Raw genomic sequence first — 26,906 nt, 5'->3', positions numbered from 1 at the left:
AAAAAAAAAAAAGATGATGACAATAGTACACAGCAGTCAGATTGATCTTTTAAAAACACATGATTACTTCTCTTCAGGAAGATGTAATAGACCTACTTTTCCCTAATCCTTTTGCAAAGTGCAACTAAAAACCCTGGACATTATATATAAAAGAAACATAAGAAGACTTTAAAAGGTAGAGAGAAGATGGCAGACAACCTAGGGAGCTTAGGACTGGAGGAGCAGCACAGTGGTGGTTTCACTGGACTTCCTTTTTGCCTTATCATCCCATACTTGACATTGAAGAAGCTGCAACTGATGGCATAGACGGGGAAAAAACCACAACAAAAGCCTGTTCTCTGTAGCCAAAGGACCACTAAAGGGATAGCCTAGAAGGCAGAAAACTTTTAGACAACAGCTGCTCTACTCCAGCCAAACAGCACAGAAAACTTGTGGACTCACCTTGCCAGCAAAAGTCAAGTGGGAAGCCTAGACTTCTACCCTTGCCAGGCTGCAACAGAGCACCCCTGAAACTCCACCGAGATGGTGTCATTGAAGGTCAAGCAGGGAGCCAGGACCTTTATCCCCACCAGCCAGTAAAGAGATTTGGCCCAACCCCCTGACACCCAGGTGTCAGTGGAGACCCAGGGAGCCTGTGTTCCCCTCTCACCCAGCAGTAATGAGGCATCTCTCCTACTCCCTGCTGGGGTGGTGTCACAGGACACCACTGGAGAGTCAGACTCTCACCACTGCCCAGTAGTCATGGGGCCACCCCCACCACATGTCAGAGAAGACCACATGGGGGCCAGAACACTTACCTGCTCCCACCTACCCCGAATAACTAGCCCCTAACTTGCGTACCAACAGAGGCCAAGTAGGGGAACCTGGATTTCTACATCCACCTGGCAATAATGAGGTGACAACCACTCTTCCCCTGTCAGAACAGTGTCAGAGAAGGTCAACTAAAGCAGAAGGTCTAAATAAGATCAAGAACCTCAGAAAACATCCAGATTTCAATCAAAGACCACTCATAATACCATGGACCAAGAAGATCTCCAAGTGAATGAATAAAAACAAATCAATGCCAGCATCAAGATAGCAGGATGAAAAGACAAGCTACAGAGTTGGAGAAAATATTTGCAAACCGCATATCTGACAAAGGACTAGTATCTACTATACATAAAGAACAATCAAAATTCAACAGTAGAAATGCAAACATTTAGAACACAAGCTTAAGCTTAAGACACAAAGAGACATTTCACTTGAAGAGAATATACAGATGGTGGACAAGCACATGAAAATATATTCAACATCATTAGACATTTAGGGAAATGCAAATTAAAACTACAATGAGATATCACTACATACCTATCGGAATGGCTAAAATGAAAAATAGTGACAACACCAAACAGTGAGGATATGGAGAAACTGAATTACTCAGTCTTTTCCAGTGGGAATGTAAAAGGGTACAGTCACTTTGAAAACAGTTTGGCAGTTTATTTAAAAACCAAACATGCAACTACCGTAAAACCAAGCAGTTGTACTCCTAGGCATTTATACCAGAGAAATGAAGATAGATTCACACAAAAACCTGTGCATAAATGTTTGTAACAGCTTTACTTGTGATAGCCTAAAACTGGAAACAACTCAGATGTCCTTCAACAGTTGTGTGCTTAAGCAAACTGGGGTACATCTATTCCATGGAATACTACGCAGAAATGAAAAGGAACAAGCTGTGGATACATGCAACATCCTGGATGATCTTCAGAGAATTATGATAAGTGCCAAAAGTCCAATCTCCAAAATTACATACTGTATGATTCCATTTAAATCACATTCTTTAAATGACAAAATTAGAGAAATGGAGGCTAGGTAGGGGCTGACGGGTGGAGGCAGGATGGAAGTGGGTGTGGTTCTAAAAGGGCAACATGAGGAATCCTTGTGGTGATGGGAATTTTCTGCTTGTTGACAATCATGTCACTATGTTGGTTGTGATATTTTACCATAGTTTTATATTGCTGTTGGGAGAAACTGAGATCCCCCTGTGTAAATGGTACACAGGAATCTCTCTGTATTACTTTTTACAACTGCATGAATCTATAATTATCTTAAAATAAAAAGTTTAAAAACAGAAACATTTTAAGTTTTGAGTTTTTCATCACAAAATGAAAATCTTAAAAACTTAAAAAAAAATTTTAAAAAACCCCCACAGATCACACTTTGCCCCAATCTAAAACCTCGCTTGTCGTGTCCCATTCATTACACATAGAAGAAAACCCAAACTTTCCCTGGCCCAGTGCAATCTGATTTTTATCTCCTACACTTTTTCCTTTGAGCACACAAACATGTTCCTACTAGGAGCCTAATCACCTGCAGTTCTCTTATGCTTTTGCCCCAGATCTCTGTATGGCTGGAAGCTTTTCCTCACTTAGGTGGTTGTTCAAATGCCACTTTCTCAGGGAAAACTTCCTGACCATTTTGTCTAAGTTAGACCTCACCAGCCCCACCCCCAGAGACCATAATGGTCCAATTTCATTTTGTAAACACTGATCATGCTCTGACTCTGTTTTGTTGATTTATTTTCTTGCTCCCTATCAGTAAGCTCCAGGAGGATAAAGAACATGTCTCTCCCATCACCACAGTAGTGCCTGGAACCAAGTGAGCACTCCTGATTATCTCTTGATTATGCCTAGAGGAATTACGTGTTAGAAAAATAAGCTAGAGGCCAGATGTGGTGGCTCATGCCTGTAATCCCAGCACTTTGGGAGGCCGAGGCAGGTAGATCACCTGAGGTCAGGAGTTCGAGACCAGCCTGGTCAAAATGGTGAAACTCTGTCTCTACCAAAAATACAAATAGTAGCCAAGCATGGTGGTGGGTGCCTGTAATCCCAGCTACTTAGGAGGCTGAGACACGAGAATCGCTTGAACCCAGGAGGGAGAGGCTGCAGTGAGCAGAGATTGGGCCACTACACTCCAGCCTGGGCAACAGAGTGAGACTTTGTCAGAAAAAAAAAAAAAAAAAAAGAGGCCGGGCACAGTGGCTCACACCTGAAATCCCAGCACTTTGGGAGGCCAAGGCAGGCAGATCAGGAGGTCAAGAGATTGAGGCCATCCCGGCCAATGTGGTAAAACCCCGTCTCTACTAAAAATACAAAAATTAGCTGGGAGTGGTGGCGCGCGCCTGTAGTTTCCAGCATACTTGGGAGGCTGAGGCAGGAGAATTGCCTGAACCCAGGAGGCAGAGGTTGCAGTGAGCTGAGATTGCACCACTGCACTCCAGCCTGAGCAACAGAGCAAGACTCCATCTTAAAAAAAAAAAAAAGAAAAAGAAAAAGAAATTGGGAACTCTTTTTAAACAGATGTATTTTAAAAAATGCATATATTGTTCTGCTCCTGGGGAAGTCTGGAGACGCTGAATTCATTTGAAGTTCAAATTTAGAAGCAAGAACATAGAAGCAGATGTGCGGTCAGATTTCAAGTATGGTTTGAGTGAGCACAAACCAAGAATGGTGGCAGGAATATGCCTCACTTTACAGGACAGCTGTTTCTATAAATTGACCATAAAGTGGTTTATTGGCAATAATCTATTCACTACTCTGATAAAACAAGATGTTTGGCCAGAAGCAGTGGCTCACACCTGTAATCCCAGCACTTGGGGAGGCTGAGATGGGAGGATTGCTTGAGATCAGGAGTTCGAGATCACCCTGGCCAACATGGTGAAACGCTGTTTCTACTAAAAATACAAAAATTAGCAAGGAATGGTGGTGCATGCCTGTAATCCCAGCCACTTGGGAGGCTGAGACACGAGAATGGCTTGAACCTGTGAGGTGGAGGTTGTAGTGAACCAAGATCATACTGCTGCACTCCAGTCTGGGCGACAGAGCGAGATTTTGTCTTAAAAAAAAAAAGATATTTGTTTGGACAAACATTTGAACAGGAATCCTAGAGTGCAGGGAAAAGGAACAATGCCGGCTGGCTATGTGATGGATGGCCGCCCTATCGTCCAACAGGAGACTGTCTTCTCAACTTGGAATTTCTCTGCCATCATCTCTCTCCAGTTTTTCTTTTGACCATAAGAATGTCCGCTGTGCTTGGGGAATGGGTGATTTCACCCTGCAGGCTCAGGGAAACTGATTTCCTCTTTAACCTCCCCCGGGGCCCGTGGTCAGTTCATGTGATGTGTAAAGCCACATTTCACCAGTAGGGGATGCCATTGAACCCCCTGTAAAAGCAAAACACCCTTCACTGCCTCCCTCCTCTTGAGACACCACGATGCCCAGTTAGTTTTTGTATTTTTTGTAGAGATGGAGTTTCATCATGTTGTCCAGGCTAATCTCAAACTCCTGGGCTCAAGCGATCCTCCCACCTCGACCTCCCAAAGTGCTGGGATTATGGGCATGAGCCCCCGTACCCAGTCAACCTGATTTTCAAATGACTGACTATTAAACGATGGGAGCACCCACCACTTCTGTGAATGGAGGGTAGTTTGTACGCTGCAGCCTGTAGATTCTTATAATCATGGGTTCAGGTTCTGAGAACTATTTCCTATCTAATGAGCTGTCCAAGTCAAACACACTTGTGGCTCCAGGCAAAACAAAGTGTGGTGTTAGACATCGGGAGAGTGGCGGCCCTTTGGGGGATAGCAGCAGAGCAGGGCGTGAGGGGACCACTCGGGTGCTAGTCATGTTCCGTTTCTTGGTCTGGATGCGGATTGAACAGTTTGTCTATCTTTTGAAAATTCATTTGGCTTTGTAGTTATGAGCTGGTTACTTTTCTGTACATATGCCATATTTCAAAGTAAAGTTTTAGAACTCACAGTTTAGGTTTACTTAGTAAACAGAATGTCTCAATACATTCTGGAATTCCCAGTATAGCCTGAAGAAAAGTTGAAAACAACAAACAGACAAAGAAAACCTCAAAAATGATTGAACACCAGACCCTGGGAACAGACCCAGTCATGTTTCTCATTAAGACAGTTTCTTAGGTGATTTCAGGTGAAAGCCTCTTTATTCATTTACTTATTTTTAAGTCGGGCAGGGAGTTTGGTTTTGAAATGCTTCCAGCAGGTTTTACTCCTCATGGACTCGCTGAAGCTTGTTATCCTAGGCCTGATGCACCTGCTCCCATTTGGGGTCCTGGTGGGTCTTGACCTTAAGCACAAATCCAGCCTGCAGATGGCCCCGGGACACCAGGCTAAGGACAGGTGCTAATGAGAACACCTAATGGGACTTGCTTTCCACCCAAGGCCCAGAGCTCCGAAAGCAGAGATGCTGTGTTGCTGCCTCCTTACGGAAGGGCTGTCCCTGCTGTGTGGAGGAAGCAGCCCTATGTCCCCTCTAACGCCCCATGGACAGTCACGCAGCCCAGTTTGGCAGGGGGACCCACACTGCCCTTTGGTTCAGAGGCCAATTTCCACTGAGACTTCCCAGGCTCCGTGGTAGACCCCAGAGTTCCACAAAGGCTGTTCTGGGGCAAAGAGGTGAGAGGGCTGGTGCTGGGGTCCTGTGGGGACTGGAGTGTCTAGAGAGCATCACCAAACAACCCCAAAGAGATTTTTAAGAATTAATGTTGTCATAGTTGAAAGGCTGGACTGCTGTTAGGAAGAGGCTGCATTTCCCTGTTGCTGGGGATATAGGCGTCAGCAGGGGTAAATCCCAAGAGGTCAGAGCTACGTTCATTTGACCCTCTCGACCTGAAAAGCCTTCTCCCAGGGCCTGGCTTTCCAGAAACCTCAGCAGGGTCTGTGTTCTATTTATCCAGAAAGCTGCACCCATTTCCCTCATCCTACTGATTTCTATCGTCCATCCTGACATGGTTTAGTCTCAGCACCTCAGGGGGGCCCACCCTCCCATTACTCCCTCCTGAATTCCCACACCTGTCCTAGCCTGCACCCCCACATTTAATACTGTCTTATCAACTGTCTCATAATGCTGTTGGGGCACACATGTTGGTATCATCTTTCTAGCTCTTCTGCAAGTTCCTTGAGTTAGAAGGTATCTAAGCTGTCCATGTGCCCATGTGCCCAAGTGCCTCAGCTCATGCAGATGCTCAGCAAGACAGCTGCCCCACAAATGAGTGCACAGGTAGCTTTTGTCTGCTGGGGTACATTCGCCACTGGGTGCTATGACCATAGTGATCCCACTCAAAGGGGAACACCAGGCTAAAATACCGTTCAGATCTGGGAACCTCCGGCTTTGTTCTCTGCCGATGACCACAACAGCCTCAAACCCCACATACCTTGCTGGCTTTCAGGATCTCAAACATCAGGGGCAGGCCTTGGGTCACGAGCTCCTCCGTGTACTCCTCCTCCTGAATGGTCTTAAACTCCTTTAACAAGCACTGGATGAGAGGCCTGCGGTGCTGCTGGAAGGCGATCCGCAAAGACTCCAGCCAGGTGTGTAGAGTCCACGGGACGCCTGTAGCGGGAAGAGGAGCCAGGGAAGGTGGCAGGGGAGGGGGAGAGAGAGGGGAAAGGCAGAAAACAACCAGAGGAGTAGGCGAGTTTTTATCTGGAAGTTGGCTTTTCCCCAGGACATTACTAAATGACGAGACCAAGGGATTGACTTCCAACGAATAGAACAAGCGTAGACTTTTTCCCAAAGACCTGCAAAAGTTGAAATTAAAGGTCATAATCCCTCAACTATGGGTGTCCATCTCTGCATGCTACTCATATGATTAGGGGCTGCATTTCACAAGATATAATCATCGTGTAGTATATTGGAATTATTATGCATGCTACTTATGCATATTCCATACTTCTGGATTCTGAGCGCATAGGCTCCATCCCCTCTACTTACTGGGGAAAGAAGCTCAGTGGGGAGAAGAGTCTTGCCCAGGATTAAAGAGTGGATGTGCCCAAGGATCTGGAACACATCCATGCCCAGATGAGAGCTTAGAGCTGGTGAAACCCGTTGGTGGACTTCACCATTTACAGCTCCGGCTAAGACAGATATTCACACCCGAATAAGAAGACATGGGAGGATATTCCTGCCGCTCCTCTGTGCAAAACCAGATTTCCATCTGCAGGTACTTCATCGGGTCTTCCTCCTTTAACAGGGGCCTCTCCGGCAGCTGATTGCTGTAATTTGCCTCTCCCCTCTCATGCAGAGGCACAGACGGACGAGGAGTCTCGCTACTGTTTATAACGAGTAGCCCATTCAGAATCTCGAGCTTCACAATCATGCAAAATGGGCTCCCAGGGCAATAGCACAAATGTTTCACATACTAACCCCTCCCCACCTTCCCTGGAGAGAGAGGTCGTTTCCAGAACAGCATTAGGAGTCTTTCCTCAGCCCTCAGCCTGCCTTAAGGCTGCCACACCTTGTGTTTAGGGACCCATGGCTAGGTCCGGCTGTTTCCAAGCCAGAGCGAAAGCCACTAGGCTGGTGAAGGCTAGGCTAGCCTTGTTCCCCAGACACACGGAGGAGATGGCTCTGGGCTAGCTCACCCAAGGAAGAGCCAGCTCAACCTTCCTGAGAGTGGATTTGCCCTCAGAAGCTCAAGAGGAGTTGTAGTAAGAAAGGGGCGCCCTCACCCTAACAACTGCCCAGTGCTGCTTCGTGGACTTGGCTGCTCTAAAGGCAGTGATTCCTCAACCACTGGGAACCACCTGGGATGATTGTTAAATATAAAGATTTCCAGCCTTTATCCATCCAGACCCTCGACAGCAGAGCCTCTGGGTGTAGGGCCTGGCAATCGGTATTCAGACCAGTTCCCCAGGTGATTTGAATTCCTGCCCCAGGGTCCAGTGTTTGGGAATCATGGAAAGATGGTCTGAGGACGGGTCTTTGGGGCAGGCAGGACGCTATCTATGGGGATGGTGTGGGTATCTTGGCCTGGAAGTGTTTCAACTGGTAAACGGGAGGCTCCCTGGGCCCCCTTGTGTGTGTGTGCATGTGCGTGTTTTGCATGTGTGTGTGTGCGTGCATGCGTGCTCATGTGCATGTGGACCTAAAGCTGGCGGCACCATGGTGCCCGTGGTGGAGGGTGCCCAGACTGACCTATGCTCCTGATATCAATTGTGACATCCACGTAGCCATGCTCAGCGCTGTGATACATGGCCTCCCTCAGGGCCCTCAGTTTGGCCTTGCTGTTGCGGCTGGCACACAGGGGGGACGGGGCTGTCTCTGCCAGGTCAGTCCCCTCAGCCAGAATCTCCTCCAGGGACAGGATATCACTCTTCTCCTTCTCTGGCTGGGCGAGCAGTTTGCGGAACACATTCCTGTCAATCATAAACCCAGAGAGGATGACACTCAGAGATGGAAGTGGCTTTGCTGGGGCAGGGCAAGGGCAGGCTGGGGAAGCAGGGGGCCACTAACTTGGGTGGGAGGATGACGAGAACAACGGGTGGCACTTTCAGAGGCCTAACAGTGGGTGTCACGTTTTGAGGATGGAGGAGATGATGGGGCATGACTGGCCTTGTTTCCTTGAGGCAACTTGGAGCTAAGTGATTTCCTCAAAAATCTAGAAGGCTCTAGAACTCTGCACTTGTCACCGTCAGCCTGCCCTCCCTCCACAGTGAATGTGCTTCTCTCGGGGTTATGTGTAATGAAAGCTGATGATCAGGGGGGAAATTCTGAAGGAGATGTAGAAGGGAAGTCACCAAACACAAAAGGTTTTATTATTTTTAAAATGGCTTCTTATACTTCACAGCAGCTGACATGACGTGCTCTGAGCAAAACCAACCAAGAGTGACGTCTCTCCGTGAGTTTAAAGCTGGCCAGGGGCGGGTAAAATAAGGCATTCTGAGTGGATGTGCACTGCATGGAGCTGGCTGTCAGCTGGCAGGCAGGGTCGCTCTGGCCAGGCCCGGGGCCTGGACCACCTCACACTGCCTCTGGGCCCCACATCCAGAGAGACAATGGGTCTGGGGTAGGCCTGGGAATCTGCATTTTTAACAAGCACCACTCGGGATCTCTGGCTCTGGCCCATCCTAGCCTACCTGTGTCCGTGGGCTGCAGCCTGGCTGAAAGAGTTCATATCACCCTGGGGGGTTGTAGAAATTCCATTCCTGTACATGGTTCCTATCAGGGGATCGGCACCACGCTCCAACAGCAAACTAACCAGCTCAAAATTTCCTGCAAGCCCAGAGAAGGGGGTTTTATAAGAGAATAAAGCAAAAATATAGTCACAGGCACTTCAAGGGCCAGGGTGCGCTGGAGCTCCCTGGCCAGGGTGAGAACTGGCAGCTCTTACCTACAGCAGCTGCCAGCTGGAGGGGCGTTTCCGAGTAGTTCTCCTCGCCGTGCTCCACCGAGCCTTCCACCTTGGCCCCAGCATCCAGAAGGAGCTGCGGAGGAAGAGCGGCCATCGAGACGGTGAGAGGAGATACACTGTGCACAGGCATCAGGAAAGACTGCTGGGATCGGTGAGATGCCAGCGCTCCTTCCCTCCCTCTGGGTCGGTGACCGCGTGCACAGGCTGAAGGGCAACTGTACCTCAGAGGATGAATTGAGAGCCTCTCACTGCTGCTAGAACCCCAGACTACTCAGAGTGTGTTCCATGCACAACAGCATCAGCACCACCTGGGAGCTTGTGGGAAATGCTGACTCTCAGGCCCCACCCAGGTCTACTGAATGAGAGTCTGCATTTTAACAAGATCTCCAGGGGATGTGTACATACATTAACATTTCTGGAAGCACTGGGCTAAAGGTCCTTGGCACAGGAATGCTGGAAGATTCCCCTCTTGGGCTGGTTACACAAAGCCTCAGAGGGCACTAGGGTAGCCTCGTAGAACCACAGACTCTCAAGAGTTCTGAAGGACTTTGGGGGGCCCCCAGGGCCCCACCTGGATGGCCCTGAGGACAGTTTAGCAAATGCTAAGGTTTCTGGCCAGCAAGATCAGTTAATAAAGTGGCAGAGTGAGCTTCCAGAAGTTTTGCTTCATATTACTTCATTCTGTGCATTCCCTGAGATAGCTGGGCTTCCTAAAGAGGCAGGGATTCTGTTCATGCTGGATCTCATTCACAGTGAATGTGCTGTCAGCACTGCTGATGGAAAATGGGGGAAAAATCTGCTATCCTTACTGCCTACTTAGGGCTCCCTGAGGGCACGGCCATGGGGGAGCCACCTACTTGGCACTCCGTGATCGCTGGCCCTGCGGCAGGGAGGTGGCCTGACTTCTGTGTGACTTTGCTTGGCTGCTCACTGTTCCCATTCCTGATTTAAAGGTTGAGAATGTCCTTGCATGTTAAAGAATGACATCTGTGTCCACCAGACCACCATCCGACCCCTTCTTTCTTAGTTTCCTCTACCAGGAGTGGACTGGGCATACTGTTCTATAGGCAGAAGCCAGCTCTCAGTGTGACACATCACACTCTCAGCCTCCTGAAACATGACTTGGGATCTGTTCTAAGGATTCTCATGACCTAGGAAACAACAAAGGATTCCCATAAAATTCCAGCATTGCAGAACTGTCCCTGCTCTGCATGGAATCAAGAGGCATAGACCACACAAAAGGAGGTGAGTTCCTGATGTGCCCAAAGCGCAGCACTCACTACAGGACCAGGTGTGGTCATGAACTCGGATGCTGATCTCTCTTTTCTGATGAAGTAAAGATCACGCTTATGATTTAGAATGTACTGTATGGCTGTTCACTGAACAGCAACTACAACAGCCAGAAAAAGTGCAAGCAATACACATTTATATGCCCAAAGGACCTCCAATGAGGACACGTCACTGTGCTTGGAGCTGTTTCAGAAGACACATAGCCAAGGCCCTACTCTAGACCTCCTGGATCTGATTCTCAAGAAGTGGGATCCAAGCAAGTGTCTTTTGGAAACACTCCCTTGGTGTCTTGGATGCTTCCTCCCACTGGCTGGAAACCACTGGATTCTACACAAACACCAGGGGTCACACCTAAGGGAAGGTTCTAAGATATCAGTAGCAACCATGTTCATGTTGCAACAAGCAAAATGAACAAATCCATGAAAACAGCTGAGGCCCCACCCCAGAGCAACCAGGAAGAACTTCATGGGTCTGTCACTCTGTGTGTGAGGCTGTGTGTGGATACGTGATCATTTCATATTGGTTAAAGCCTGGCCATATAGATCACTACATATAATATTTTTATTCACATGATATGAATATGCTATATTGAATTGCAGTTAACCAATATGAATGTCTTAGAGAATATGCATGCTGGGAGAGGTACAGATGTGTGTTATGGAAGAGGTAAAATCAAAGGTCAGATGTGGATAGGGAAATACGTTAATACCTGAACTACAGGAATATGTCCATGCAACACAGCAAAAGTCAGAGCCGTCCAATGGCGGGTCTCGGGGTGGACGGATGGATATTTATGAGGAGTACTGACAACCTATAAACAAATTGAAGTTATTTTCAAAATGTGACCTTCACAATACTTAGGCTAGCAAATTTGACCTATCTGTGGCTGGGCATATGGGCTAGAGATGGACAAAAAGACATCCTGGAGGATGCCTTGGGCAGAGCTGGCAATACAGGGCAGGGATTTTCCACTGCTGGATGCTCCAAACACGTCTCACCAAAGCTGTGGATCTGTCCTGTTTGTGTTTGTAAGAACAAAGACCAAAGCAATTCCCCAAAGCCAGGACACTGGAAGTCCGTGTTTTGGAGATTTTACCCTTGAAGGCAGTGAGAAAATGTCTCAGTGACTTTACGTCCTCTGTGCATAAGGACCCCTTTGCTTCTCTGAAAGGAAATAATGGATGATTCTGATCGCCTCTAAGGTGCTTTGGAGAAGCTGTAATGGCGATTACAATGAGCCAGCTTTCTGGCCTGTCTCCTTCCTCTTTCTACCTAACAGAGGGTGGTGGTTCTGGGAGCTACAGGATGTCAGAGAGCATGAGATGCCACTACCATGCCATCCATACTTTTAAGAGAGATTCTCAGTGGTGGCAAACCCCAGGCAAGGGACGGTCTGCTTTCAGCTTTCAAGCCAGGGAAGTCCATCACTCGTCTGATGGAGGAACTTCACCGTCTGATCACAACTGGCCCTACCCTGTTCTCATTTCACTCTTCTGCTGGCTTCCTGGTTGACAAGGACCCTCTGGTGCTACCGCAATATGGGCATGAAGCTTTTCTAGGACACATCACGAATGAACAATCTGAGACTGGGCTTTCAGGATGGGGGCCTCAAAACACTGCAGGCCAAGAGAGAAGAGACAGGGCAGCTGAAGGCTAGGCTCTTGCAAGAGCAGCACCCACATGGAGCTTTTCTCCCAAACACTCCTGGGGTCATGTAACCTCAATGCCTGCTTCACTCAGAGCAGTTTGGTTCACTAAGCATCCACCGGAGGAAGGCCTGAGCTGAGATCCGTGGGATGGGCTAGAGAGGACCCGAGAATGCCCTAGAACCCAACGCTGAGGACCCCTTGCGCGGGTCTGCATGGTGCTTAAGGATTCACAGCAGGAGGGAAAATCCCCACAGATTCCAAAGTTATAGGATCCAAAATGATTCTGGATCCAAAACTATGTCTATTGTCTGCTTTTCTCAGATAAATATAAAACTCACATTTAAAAAAACACACACACTCAGTACTGAGACTGCAAGGGCATCTAATTTTGAACTGAAAAGGTTTCCCAGGGTTGCTGAATGATGATTTCAGCCCATCAATCTCTTTGCTGTCTGATACTGCCAATATCTTGCCGCCAGGGAGAGCAGGTCTTCAGGCAGCGCAGAACATGGTAAAAAGGTGGTATTTCACCTATGACGAGGTTGGGGTGTGGGTGGAGGGACCAATATTAACTGAGTTCCAAACTTACTCTCTATATCCCTTCTGACAACTATATGAGATGGGTGCGATTATTCTCCCATTCTGCAGATTGGGAGAAAAAAGGTTAAGGTACTTGCCCAAGCACAAAAGCAAGTCACCAGGGCAGTGGTGGCATCCGAACTTGAACCCAAATCTGTCAGATTCTAAGGCCAGTGTTGCAGGGGGGAAGGGAGGGCAGGGTTTTTGGGGGGACATGCTTTCCACCAGACCACATTGTCTCAGGGAAGCTCTGAGATTAGCTTTAAGATCTGTCAACTCAGCCAACAAGGTGAGCCAAACAGGGTTTGGAGGGGGAGCATGGAGGATCTGCAGGAGGGAGACTTCAGTGTAGGGATTGAGTCAGTGCCTCCTCTGCTGTGTGTTCAGTGGAAAGAGAGGGCTGATGGCTCAGGAGTGCTCTTTCTGCCCCATCCTAGAAGAAATGGATCAGCCGTGGGAATCGGGAACTCTGGAAATCGGGACGGCCGAGTCAAGGAAAAGCCAGTGCTCCTTGCGGTTATGTTGGTTGTTTTTAAACATAACATACATGCAGGCAGCTCCTTGGGGTTTGGTTGAGCTGGGGCCTCAGGATGGTGGTCTCACCAGGGCCACAGCAACTAAAAGGACACAGGAAGGATCTATGTGTTGCACTGTGCACCCTCAGCGGCAGCTCTTGGGAGAAATAGCCTCCCTTTCTTGCTCGCCTTCCCCTGGAGACTGCCGGCCGAGGGGCCCTGCAGGCCTCTGCACCCTCACCTCCACATTCAGGTCAGCTCCGGCATCCAGCAGCATCTGAACCATCGCCTCGTCCCCACGGACGCAGGCATACATCAGGGGAGTCATGCCCTGTGGTGAGTTAAAAACCAGAGAACAGAGAACGTTTACAAGGTGGCCGTGGTCAGTCGACGATAACAAATGAAAAATCTTACTTGTGTTTCGGAGACCATGCTTGTGCTCTGGCATGACAAAAATAAACGTGCAGCGCTGCGACTCGTAAGGTCACAACCCTCCACATGTGGAAACCAAAATAGAGGCGATGAGGAAGCCTCCACGGCCTTTTCAGCATTTATCTTTCCTTGCCTTGGAGGATTTTCGTTCCTTTGCCTGTCTCAGGGTGCAACAGACCTAAGGGTGTTTGTTAAACCCTTAAAGCTCTTAGGAACTTTCTAGATTGATTCTGCATTATCAGCCCTAAGCTACCTCATTGGTAAACACTGTTTATCTGACATTTTCTCTTTCACAATATAACAAGTGTCATCTTTGCTCTATAAAAGCTGCTGGTCAGCATCAAGGGAAATTGAGTGCCTCTGAGCGTGTGGCGTTGCCCATCACTGCATCTGGTTTGACATGGTCATTTGCAAGCAAAAGGCAAGTGAATGAGGAATGGCCTTCAGGAATACCAGATTCACCAATGACCCTTGTTTCTGTAAACGAAGCATCACAACCAACAGAAGGAAAGGATGGATTTTCAACAAACAGTGTCATGAACTCGGTTATTTGGGAAAACATCCAAATTAGAGACTTTTCTCACGCCACACATCAAAATCATTTCTAGTTTGATTAGAGATATACAGCAAAAATTAAAACCATAAAAGATACCTAACTGGTTTGTGGATCTCTTTCTAGGCACAAAAGGAATGGAAGAAATCACAAACGAAAATCATTACAGCATTGAGGACGTGTAATTGAAAACATTATAAGCAAAATCAAAAGGTAAACAAAGAATTGAGGCATATTTATCACATTATAACAAAGGATTATGTCCCTAATACGTAAACAGCACTCCTGAATAAAGAAGAAAAACAGTAAAGCTCTAATGAAAAACAGGCGAAAGATAAGCAGAACAGTAATAGTGAACACACATATAGCTGGAGGGTGTGTAAAAGGAAACAAAAGTTCTGGGAAAGTAATTTAAGATTGAGAACCTTAAGAAAAGCGGGTGCGTTTGAGCCACTATTTGCATTTAAAAAATTTCCCTAATGAAATAATCACAGATTTGAACAAAGACTCGTGTAAATATATTTAGCTTAGCATTATTAATAAAAATAATTTGAAACGACCTAAATTTCCAACAATTGAGGCCTGGTCAATGAATAAATAATAATGACCATTTTGTGTAGCCATTAAAAGTGATTTAAAAAAAAAGACACTGGGCCCAGTGGCTCATGCCTGTAATCCCAGCATTTTGGGAGGCCAAGGTGGGAGGATCCCTTGAGGCCAAGAGTTCGAGACCAGCCTGAGCAGTGTAGCGAGACCCTGTGTCTATAAAAAATATAAAAATAAGCTGGATGTGGTGGTGCACACCTGTAGTCCCAGCTTCTCAGGAGGCTGAGGCAGGAGGATCTCTTGAGCCTAAAAGTTCAAGGCCAGCCTGGACAACATAGTGGGATCTCATCTCTTAAAAAAAAAAAAGAATATTCAACAATATTGCAAAGGAACTTTAATATAAAATATTGAAAAAGGCAAAATGTAATAAATCCCTGGGGTTTTAAAAAGAATATAAATATACATGTATGTCTGCATTTGTGTTTGTGTGTATTAGAGCTCCTTGGTGTTGCTCAATAAAATTACTATAGCTGTAGTTAAATAAATAGTCCCTGTCATTCCCTCTCTGGAACTCACTGCATGAGCTGCCATGTGAGAAGCGGCCCCATCTGTCTCTTGTGACTTTCCATGTGAGACTTGCATTTATAACTGCTGTTTGTTTTCTCTGTCCATGACAGTTCACCACACAAGGTATCTCCCTGACTGGTGGGCCCACGTATCTCTCACTGTACCTCAGTTTCAGGAGTTAGGGGGGATAGCTGCCTATCTCTGAGGCACCTCCTAGGGTCCCCAGAATGACTTTTGTGCATCTTAAACATACTCTAAAAGTTTGATGAAATCTGTCTGGGCTTGTCCTGTGCAGGAACAGACAGACAAGCAGAGAACTAATTTTAACCCTGGAAGAAGGACTTGAAGGACAGATACTAAATATAAATGATGGTTACATGGTGATGGCATTATTTCCTTTCTGGAATGGGCCTATTTTTCCTCCCTTTTCCATTTCAGCTGCAATGATCATGTGCTACTTCTATAAAGATGAACCACAGTATTTTTCTAAGATATTTTAAAAACTGAAGAAAAACACAAGCAAGCAAGCAATCTAAACCGTCAGCAGGGGGAGCCTCTGCCCAACACCTGCGGTGGGGATTCATCAGCTGTCTCTGTCTTGCCAGGGCTGGTGCACATGGAGGAGGTGGGGAGCGTTCAGACCCTTGGCCCCTGTACCTGTTCACTCATGGTATTGATCCCATCAGGTCCCAGCAGAGACACCGCCTGCTTCACCAAGTCTGTTCGTCCACAGTTCAGCATCCGGAAACCCAGGTCCTGCTTAAACTTGGCTTCGATGGCCACTGCATCCAGCTTCCGAGATGCACAAAAGCAGTCGTCAGCCCTAAGGAAGGGAAGAGACATCATGCGGGTGCAGCGGCTTCCCAGAGGGGCACAGGGACAAACTCTGCAGGAAGTACCCTGGAACACTGCATTTGTGTTTCATGTAAATTGCCTGTTCCTAGACTCCAATTAAAATGATTGCCTCCGGATGTCTCTTGATCCTTTGTCCTTTATGACTGCTGTGAATCTGTCTAGTCTCTTGTGTGCTCCCATGGCATACTGAGCTAAGTCACATAACGACTAATACGTATTGAATATTTACTATGGACTAGGCACTCTTGCTAAGCTCTTTGCATGAATTAATTCATTGAATCCCCACATAGCCCAAGAGGTAAATCCTGTGACCTCTCTTTTACCCATGGGGAAACAGATGCAGATAAGGGCCCTCTCCAAGGCTACACAGTGTGAAAGCAGTGGAGCTAGGATTTGAACCCAGGTGGTCTGTGTGGAGAGCTGGCCTGTTCATCTACCATCCCCCTGTCCTGCAATCACAGGACCTAACTATTTGCCTGTTTATTTGTCTGACTGCCTGCTCTAGGCTGGGGACTTCTGAGATCAAGGGCCTTGTCTGGTGAGCCTCTCCATCCCAGGGCCCGAGAGGGCAAAGGACACAGAGGTTAATGGGAGCTGAATGAACACATACTGGGTGGATTCTCTGCATTCAAAACAGTCGCAAGACAGAGAACTGGCAAGATCAAACGGGAATATCAATGGCAAGGTGCATGGGAAGTTGTCATCCAGCCAGCCCGGAGCATTGAGAAAGAGGTTAGGGAAGGGTGGGGAGGAGAATCAATGGAATCAAGAAAGTGCTACAAATTCTGCTTATAAAGGATATTACTTCCTTCTCACAATGAACTGATCAATCAATTAATTATTAAATCAAATCACTAAGCATTTATTGAATACCTGTTTGTGCTAAGCTCTGTTCTAGGTGCTGAAAACACAAAGGTCAACATGTCACCATCCCTGCTCTTGGGGCCCCACTGCCTGGAAAAGGAGAGGACACAGGAATGGGTTGTTATAATTCAATGTGGCAAATGCAAGAATTGAGGGGTAAGAGGCATGCACTGTTACAGAACACATGTGCTGCGGGAGTGCAAGGAAGTGGCCAGGCAGAGACTAGGGGATCCAGCAAGGCTTCCTGAGGGAGATGACCATTGGGCTATCTGTGTCTTTTTATTTTATTTTATTTTTATTTTATTTTATTTTATTTTATTTTAATTTTTGAGGCAGGGTCTTGCTCTGTCGCCCAGGCTAAAATGCAGTGGTGCGATCATAGCTCACTGCAGCCTCAGACCTCTGGGCTCAAGTGATCTTCCTGTCTTAGTTACTCCGGTAGCTGAGACTATGGGGATGCACCACCACACCCAGCTCATCAAAAATTTGTTTTTGTAAAGACAGGGTCTTGTTATGTTGCCCAGGCTGCTCTCGAACTCCTGGCCTCAAGCAATTCTCCTGCCTTGGCCTTTCAAAGTGCTGGAATTACAAGCATGAGCAACTGCATCTGGCTTGTGTCTTAACTCAGGAGATACGAGAAGAGAGAGCAGAAAAGCTGTGAGCAGGACCAGTATGAGCAAAAGTATGGTGTCGAGACATGCAGGCTGTGTGAGGGTAACCACGGAGGTTTCAGTGTTTCTGGGGCATAAACTTCTAGGCAGAAGCTGAGGTAAGCAGGGCCTAGACCACAGAGGACATGTGACGTAGTCCTTAAGGCTTCAGACTTTATCCTTAAAAGCCGTGAAGGGAGTGATATGGTTGGATGGCCAACCCTAGGAGAGGATGGAGGGTGGGCCTGAGCCAACTCTAGAGGCCGGGAGACGTGCTAGAGCCAACTGAACCAGCTGAGTGGACAGAAGCCACTGCCAAAGTGTGAAGTGATGAGGGGCTAAGTTGACATAGTGACTTCTGGGATGGAGCAGAGGGCGTGGACTCTGTCTTCTCCATGTGTGCCTGCCCGCTTCTCAGATATGCACTGCCCCTACCCAGAGGCAGGTGTGTCATCTAGAGTCAGAGCTGTCCCAGACCCCCTCACGCTCCCCCTGCTTGCTGACTCAGGGGGTGGGAACTAAGGGGAGGAGCCTGGTGTTTGAGATTCCTGGTTCTGTTCCTGCCTCTAATGAACCCACTTTGTGGTGGAAGTAAGGGCGAAGTTTGTGAGGAATGAGAGGGGGCCATTGTCCCAGGCTTATGGCGCTGAGACTCCTGAGCACCTGAGGAGTGAATGACCACAAGAGTCCCAATAAGTGAATGTGATGTGTGTGGCCCTGGCCTGTCCCTGGTTTCCTGACATATCACTCATCTCTGCGGAGGAGCCTTGGTCTGAAAACTATCCCGGAATGGGAACCCAGGGGTAGGAGATGCTTTGGCTCTAGATGCTAGACATGAAGCGTTTGCTTCTGGCCACCAGGGGGACCTGCTGGGATGCAGATGGACTCCAAAGACTGGAGTCAGAAGCCTGGTGTTGAGCTGGGGGGTCTGCTCTGCACACCTGTCTCAGGACCTAAGCGTCAGGTCAGGCCTCCAAGGGCCTATTTGTAGGAGAGTCCTGGGAGGGACAATGAAAGGTACTTAGGGGCCCAGAGTTGATCAGAATCTGGACTCCAGGATTAAGGGCTTTTCATGGCAGGTGGGAAAGTCAAGAACACCCAAACGCTGTTGAAAGGCTATCCAGGGAAGACAGAGGGTTACCCTGGTAGTGGCGGAGGACTGGCTGGAGGACCGGGGCCTGGCTTCAGTCTATGGCATCAGCATCCGAGACCTGAGCTTCTAGGGCACAGAACGTGGCTGAGCCATAGAACTTCTTGGCCCAGCTCATAGGGGCCTTGAACGTGGCTCTCCTACAGCTAGGGTTACCAGATTTAGCAAATAAAAATACTTGAGAAATATTTCATGGGACACACTTATACTAAAAACATTATTCATTGTTTATCTGAAACTGAAATATAACTGGATGTCTTGACTTTTATCTGGGAGAGGGCAGAGACTAGCGCCCCAGAAAGAACACAAGGAGAAACCATGGATCCTTCCAGAATGTAAACACAGCATCTATCTCCAGGGGAGGAGGGGGGACCCTTGCTGCAACAGTGGGCTTCATCCAAGGGACCAACAATCCCTGAAAAATGGGTAAGGAAGGAGCTTCAGACAAAATGAACATGACAGAGGGAGGCAGGCCAGAGTAAGAGAGCAAGGTCCCAGAGCACACATCACAGAGGCTTCCGGAGAGGTGCGCACAGGCCTGGATGTGCCGTACTGAAAATTCTGGACCCTCAATTGGGGTTGTGTGTGTACAAATCCCAGGGAGGTATCAGATTTGACTCACTATAGAGAAACCCTTTCTCACAGACCACTATCCAATTCTGGAAGAGGCTCCTTTCTGAAAGCAAGAGCTCCCTTCTTGGGAGCAAAGATGCTGTAAATTATTGTCACAGAAAGACACCCATTGGAGTTTCTTCTTTTTTGTCTAAGTTCCTTCTGATATCCTTCATGCTTGATGGATTCAATCAAATATGCATTTTTGCATGAAAAATATACATTCTTCATTTCATATGACTGGATAAACATTACTGGGCACCTGCAGTGTGCTGGGCCCCACACTACGGGACTACAAAGGTGGGAGACACAGACCCTGTGTTCTCAGAGCTCACAGACTCGTAAATGAATAATTCCAAGAACATCAGGAGAAGTGTTTACCAGCTATCAAGGTACTTGATTCTAATTAGAAAGAGACAAATGGCAAGAAAATTACTGTAGCTAAGATGATGATAATTGTTATTACAGGAAGCTGACATTTACTGAATTCTCACTATTGAAATGTTAGCTCTTTCTGTGTACGAACTCAAACCATCACAACAAATCCTGATGTAGGTAGGAGCTGCCGGAAGCCCCACTCCACAGATGAGGAAACTTTAAGAAAACTGTCAAAGTCACAGAGCTGGTAAGTGGTGGGCCAGATTTTGACCTGACCCCTCATCCTGCCCTCTTCAGTGGGACCTGGCCCTCTCCCTCCACCATGCCTATGACTCCACACATATAGCTGTCTCCTTGAGCTCAGCTCTGGGTGGCTCTCAGACCCTTAAATTTAGGAGGTCCCAAATGGAACTTTTCATTAACTCTCCTATCCCCTTCCTCCAAACTTGTCCCTCAGTCATCCCATCTCAGTAAACAGCACCACTGTCCACCCAGGTACTAAGGCCAGAACCTTTTCTCATGCCCATATCCATTCCATTAGCTGTTGGTTTTGCTAATGAAATCCCAAATCCATCCACTTCTCTCCACCTCGGCTGCCCCACCTGGGTCTCAAAGAACAGCATCCATCTGAGGTATCCAGTTACTGCCACAGCCTCCTAGCTGGTCTTCCTGCTTTCATTCTCCCCATCCAAACCAGTCTCTTACACAAGGTCAGAGTGAGCTTAAAACATCAGTAGAACCATGCTATGCCCCTGCTTAAAACCTTCCACTGCCTTCCAGTGTACTGAGGATAAAGTCCAGCTCTCCAGGCAGGGCCTGCTGAGCTCTACAGGCTCTGGGCCCCACCCCCTTCCCGGCTTGTCTCCCTCCTTCACTCTGCAACAGCGACTCTCCTCTTTCTTCTGACCCTTCAGCAGGCAGTGGCCTTCCTGCCTAGAGGACTCAGCTCCTGCGGTTCCCTCTCCCTGGAAGGTCCTTCCCCTGGCTCTCCGCAGGACATTTCTGACGCGTCCATCCAAGCCAGGGCTCTCCAGGCCAATTTTGTTTGTCTCCTTGTTAGCATTTTTCACAGTTTGTGACTATTTTATTTACTTTAAAAATATTTGTTTTTTCCAATAGCATGCCAGTCTCCAGGGGGCAGGACCACATCTACCTTGTTGTCTATTGTATACTCATCAGTGCCTGACACACACTGCACCAATGGATAGGTGAGACATGCATGATCTACCATTCATTCTTAAAAAAATCAATTACGTTTTAATTAACCATTAAGCATGGTATGTATTTATGATGCACCACATGAATACACTGTGGTATGGCCAAATCAGGCTAATTACCAAATGCATTACTTACTTCACATATTTATTTATGGCGAGATCATGTGGTGTTTGTCCTTTTGTGCCTGGTTTATTTCACTTAACATAACGTTCTCCAGGTTTATCGACTTTGTCACAAATGACAGGATTTCCTTCTTTTTTTTTAAGACTGAATAGTAATTCCACTGTGCACAGATACCACATTTTCTTTATCCATTCATCTGTTGATAGGCAGGTTGATTCCATATTTTGGCAATTGTGAACAGTGCTGCAATAAACATAGGAGTGCGGAGATCTCTCTGATATACTGATTTCATTTCCTTTGGATATACAGCCAGTGATGGGATTCCTGGATCATATAGTAGTTCTATTTTTAATTTTTTGAGGAACTTCCACACCATTTTCCATAATGGCTGTAATAATTTACATTCCCACCAACAGTGTACAACGGTTCCTTTTCTTGACACCCTTGCCAACACTTTTATATTTCATCTTTTGGGTAACCGCCATTCTAACAGGTGTGAAGCGATATCTCATTGTAGTTTTAATTTGCATTCCTTGATGATTAGCAATATTGAGCATTTTTTCATATACCTGTTGGCCATTTGTATGTCTTCTTTTGAGAAATGACATGTTTAGGACCTTCGCTCATTATTTTTATTCTCTCTGTTGTCCAGGTTGGAGTGCAGTAGTGCAATCTTAGCTCACTGCAGCCTCTGCCTCCTGGGTTCAAGCGACTCTCATGCCTCAGCCACCTGAGTAGCTGGGATTACAGGCATACACCAGCAAGCCCAGCTAATTTTTATATTTTTAGTAGAGACAGAGTTTCTCTATGTTGGCCAGGCTGATCTCAAACTCGAGCTCAAGTGATCTGCCTGCTTTGGCCTCCCAAAGTGCTAGGATTACAGGCGTGAGTCACTGTGCCCGGCCTTCACTCATTTTTTTTGAGACGGAGTCTCACTCTATCACCCAGGCTGGAGTGCAGTGGCGTGATCTCGGCTCACTGCAAGCTCCGCCTTCCTGGTTTACGCCATTCTCCTGCCTCAGCCTCCCAAGTAGCTGGGACTACAGGCGCCTGCCACCACACCTGGCTAATTTTTTGTATTTTTAGTAGAGATGGGGTTTCACTGTGTTAGCCAGGATGGTCTCGATCTCCTGACCTCATGATCCTCCTGCCTCAGCCTCCCAAAGCGCTGGGATTACAGACGTGAGCAACCGCACCTGGCCCTCACTCATGTTTTTAATCGGATAATTTCCTTGCTATTGAGTTGTTTGAGTTCCTGATATATTTTGGATATTAACCCCATATCAGATGTATGATTTGCAAGTATTTTCTCCCATTCCATAAGTTGTCTCTTCACCCTGTTGATTGTTTCCTTTGCTGTGCAGAAGCTCTTTAATGTGATGCAATCCCATTTGTCTATTTTTGCTGTTGTTGCCTGTGCTTTTGGAGTCATCACCAAAAAAATAATTGCCCAGACCAATGTTATGGAAATTTCCACCTGTGTTTTCTAGTGGTTTTACAGTTTCAGGTCTTACATTTTGAGCTGATTTGTGTATATGAATGACATAAGGGTTCAATTTCATTCTTCTGCATGTGGATATCCAGTGTCCCCAAAACCTTTTACTGAAGAGAGTGTCCTTTGACATTGTGTGGTCTTCATTCTTGAAAGGAGGCCCCAGAAGGCATCTGTTTATCAATAATCCCTTGGTCATCCAAAATAAATAATAAATAATGGTTGTGGTTACTGAATTTTACCAGGTAAGTCAGGCAAGTGAACTAGAGCAGGTAAGAAACATTTTCCATAAAAATCTACGACAACTGTGACTTTCTGTTCAACCCGATTTGTTGGAAATGTTTAACTCTGCAAAAAAAGAAAAAAAAAAGTTCCTGTAGCATGTCTGTAAATGTGGCTGAGAGCCCCATACAGTCTTTCCAGAAAGTTCCTGAAGGATCTCCACCACTGTAAACCAACATGTCCCTCCGCGGCCTGGACAAATAAGTGTGCCCTCCTGAGTGCCTGACTTATTTATGCAGAAATCTATTCAGCTGGTCACCTGGGGCATCACTAGAAGGCAACCAGCTTTATGGTTTTCCCTTCAAGAGGCTTTCAATGATGCAGTATAAAACCTGATCAATTTAAGTGAGAGGGCAACTACCGAGGTGGTCAATTTCTCTGATTTTCAAGTGCCCCAGCCCCGAGAGATAGGCTCAATATCTTCCACCACTTCAGGGACATAACTTTAGAAAGATGTTTTCCAGGAGGCTTGCAGGCCTGAGGACAGCAAGTGATGGTGTTGCTTTCTCTCTCTTGGGAAGGAGGCGGCACTGAGGCGGGGAGTTAATGCATTCTGCTGATCTCTGGATGCTTTCTGAGTGCCAAATGCAAGCTGGTGAGGTCCTGGACATCTTTATGCATTTATTATGTTTTAAAGCTAGTATAGCGATTATGAGCATAAACTCTGGTATCTCAAATCCCAAATCTGCTACTTGGCAGTTGTGTGATCTCAGGGCCAGTTACATAACCACTTTGTTGCTCCGTTTTCTCACCTATACAGTGAACTTAGTCATACCTTCTTTACAGGATTTTGGATATGAATGAAATAAGATAATTTGTGTATAGTGCTTAGCAGAGTACCACGCTCAGCACACAGCTCTCATTAAGTGTCAGAGATCTCCTGTGATAATCATTAAACAAATTACAAAGCAAAGTGCAGACTTTGGAAAGAATATACTGTATTTGGAAAAAGCAAATACAGAGACACAGAGACTACAGTCCAAGTGTGTTTTAAGGTCTCAAATTAGATATCATGTCTAACAAACACCACCAGAATCACAGTAGACCTTACCCAGTGGGGAAACCCTGGCCCCCGGGAAGGCTGCCAACCCTGTCCTGCATGGTTTTGTAAGTGATAGTAGAGGGTGGGGAGGGAGTCAGTGCTAGATGAACGCAGTTTCTGGAATAGTTCAGAGCCCCTTAGGGTGCTGTGGGCCTACCCTACTAGGCTCGTGGCCCTCGTTTTTCTCTCTGATTCCAAGGACCAATCCTGGCCTCACTGTCTCTAGAAGGTAACCGGCTGCTCCCAGGTTCCCTGAGAGTTTTACTCCAGTGTAACTCCGTTAAGGCCACCCCCGAGGATCTGGGCTCGGAGGCCAGGCTGCCCCGGTTCATCCCTTGGCTGTACCCTCACTCACCAGGCAACCTGGCACGGCTTTAATTTCATTTTGTTTTCTCATATGTAAAATGGGAACACTAATCTTACTTAACATGCTTTATTAACAAATACTTACACAGCACTTACTATTTGCCAGGCATAGTATAAACTTTTTATAAATACGAACTTGTTGAATCCTCTTAATAACCCTATGATGAAGGCACTATTATTTTAAATTTATTTCACAGATAAGGAAAATGGGCACAGAGGGGTTAATCAACCTGCTCATTGTCACACAGCTGAGTAGGAGTCAGGATTTGAACCCAGCAGTCTGGCTCCATAGTCCATCCTGCTGATCACTCTGCATGGCCCAGTTCTTAGTGAGGTGCTGCCCAACACTGGGCTGCTGTGGCTTGGAAGTGCAGGCTTCCAAAGGGATTCCTTATACTATGACTCTGAGATCCTGTAACGCGAAAGGCCCAAGCAGCCCCAATAACCATGATCACTCATACAAACACCACCCTTTATTACATGCTTATTGTGTTTCACACAGTGTGCTAAACAGCCAATTTTCACCACTTCAATGGATCCTCTTTTGGGAGGAGATCATCATCATTATTCATATTCTATCAGCAAGGAAACTGAGGCGAAGGTCTGAGTGTCTGAATCCAAAGCTTTGCCCTCACAGAGGCAGGAGAGGCTGGGGCCTAAGACCAAAATTCACATCCTAGTACTTACTTGCTAAGGGATCTTGGGCAGGTGAAAAAAACTCTCTAAGCCTCAGTCTCCCCCTCTGCAAAACAGGGACGATGGTAACAGTCCTCACTGTCTACATCTGCAATGAGGTTTAAAAGAGATAATACTTTTGAACCACTTAGCACGGTGTGTGATGATAATAATTGCCTAATACATGGAATGGGTAATTCATTGCTATGATTTTATAATTGCAGGTCCTCTCTCCAGGGATTTAATCAGGCCATCTGGACACTCCCCACCACCATCCTTCAGCCACACAGTCCTCCAATCCCAGGGCAGGTCTTTCCCTGCTGCCAAGGCCTTTTCCAATTGTTCTAGGGCCTGGACCCTCTGAGCCCAGCCCTCCTTGTGGCCTGTCACGTGCAGGGCCTCGTGAGAGCTCTGCCGTGTCTCTGGTGGCTTCTCGCTTCCCTGTCCATGTGTTTCTGTTCTCATTCATCTGGGTCTCACCAGCAGTTGGCAATCTGCAACAGAGCAACTTCCAAGGCTCCTCTCCAAGGCAGCAGCCATCTGCCTGGGGAGCTGCGTGAGAGGAAAAGTCACTTTTCCTTGCTCACATGGAAGATTCCTGAAGCCCACCACTGGATGGTGCAGGCTGAGGTGTTTGGCTGTTGTGGGGATAAATATGAGAGGATGCAGCCCTGTTCTGCTGCTTGGGCCCCTGGGAATTGTGGTTTGGGTTACACTATGGCTCCATCCAGCAGTCAGATTAGTTGTCTTGAAAGACAGCAAACATAGTAACAATAACCAAAGGCACAGTAAACATTTACAAACAGCTTTCCTAACGCACTCTAGTTAATATCATAATGATGACTGGCATTTATAGACAGCTTTTCATTTGTTAAGTATTTCACATATAATAGCTCACTTAAATCTTCAAAATGACCTCATAAACTGTGGACTGCTCTGCTCGTCTTACAGAAGAAAAATTGCGGCATCGAGGTTGCATATTGGTTGCTCAAGGTCACACAGCTTGTAGCTGATGGAGCTGGCACTCAACCCAGGCCTCCTGACTCCTCAGCCCACACCTGAATCTTGCTTAAACCCTCAGGAACCCCAAAAGGTAAGCTTTCATGTCCCCATTTTACAGATGAGGAAACAGAGACTCAGAGGAGTTACATATCTGGCCCTAAAGTCACTCAGCTTCTTAGACTTCAATTTCAACCCAGATCTGTCTCATTCCAAAGTCCAGGCTCAAGTAAGACCTGTGTTTGTGGGTGAATGTCCCATACTCCATCCCAGCCCACTCCACAAAATTCAACATTACTGAATACCTACTCTGTGCCACACACTGGGGATCCACAGAGGCCAATAGGATGTGATTTCTGCTCTGGAGAACCTCAGAGTCTCAGGGAAATACCATCACTCATTCGTTCATACAGACTTTTTTGGCTTTTATAATTATTTTTAATTGGCACATAATAATTCACACATGCATATTTACTGGGCTCCAGTACCGGCCAGACACTGGATTAGGTGCTGTGATGACACAGCAAATGAGTTAGATGCGGCTCCAGCCTCACAAGGCTGTCGTGGAAAAGGAAGTTAAGTGAGCTGTTCGGTACGCAGGTAACGACATAAGAGAAAATGAAGGTACCTGGGGGGAGAAATGAGAGTACAACACTAACTCAAAATAGTAATTAAGGACCAAGTCGCCAGCCTTTCATATTCCTCTGTGGGCATAACAGAGATGGATGGTATCCAGTAGACAATAATGCTGATTTCACTTGTCTGGATACTCAGGACATCACTGAAGGGCGGCAGGGAACTGCTGGAGTTGAAATGCATGCGGACACAGCACATGTCCTTGCTGTGTTACCTTCAGCAAACTATGCCATCTGTG

General features: G+C 46.8%; 1 protein-coding gene across 2 annotated transcripts in view; it reads right to left on the bottom strand.

The window, feature by feature from the left end:
- Positions 1-26,906, bottom strand: part of BTBD11 (BTB (POZ) domain containing 11) — a 365,311-nt gene that overhangs the window by 44,400 nt on the left and 294,005 nt on the right. For both annotated transcript variants that reach the window (XM_011975542.1, XM_011975543.1), the window contains 7 exons: positions 15,984-16,149; positions 13,470-13,559; positions 11,195-11,296; positions 9,175-9,268; positions 8,921-9,056; positions 7,980-8,200; positions 6,217-6,395 (listed from right to left, as the gene is read on the bottom strand). In XM_011975542.1, the coding sequence (XP_011830932.1) occupies positions 6,217-6,395; positions 7,980-8,200; positions 8,921-9,056; positions 9,175-9,268; positions 11,195-11,296; positions 13,470-13,559; positions 15,984-16,149 (988 nt within the window). The remainder of the gene's footprint in view (positions 1-6,216; positions 6,396-7,979; positions 8,201-8,920; positions 9,057-9,174; positions 9,269-11,194; positions 11,297-13,469; positions 13,560-15,983; positions 16,150-26,906) is intronic.

Source organism: Mandrillus leucophaeus, unplaced genomic scaffold (assembly GCF_000951045.1).
Source record: "Mandrillus leucophaeus isolate KB7577 unplaced genomic scaffold, Mleu.le_1.0 Scaffold157, whole genome shotgun sequence".
Classification (NCBI taxonomy): domain Eukaryota; kingdom Metazoa; phylum Chordata; class Mammalia; order Primates; family Cercopithecidae; genus Mandrillus; species Mandrillus leucophaeus.
The sequence above is the reverse complement of the archived record's forward strand: the minus strand, read 5'-3'. Positions and strand labels throughout refer to the sequence as shown.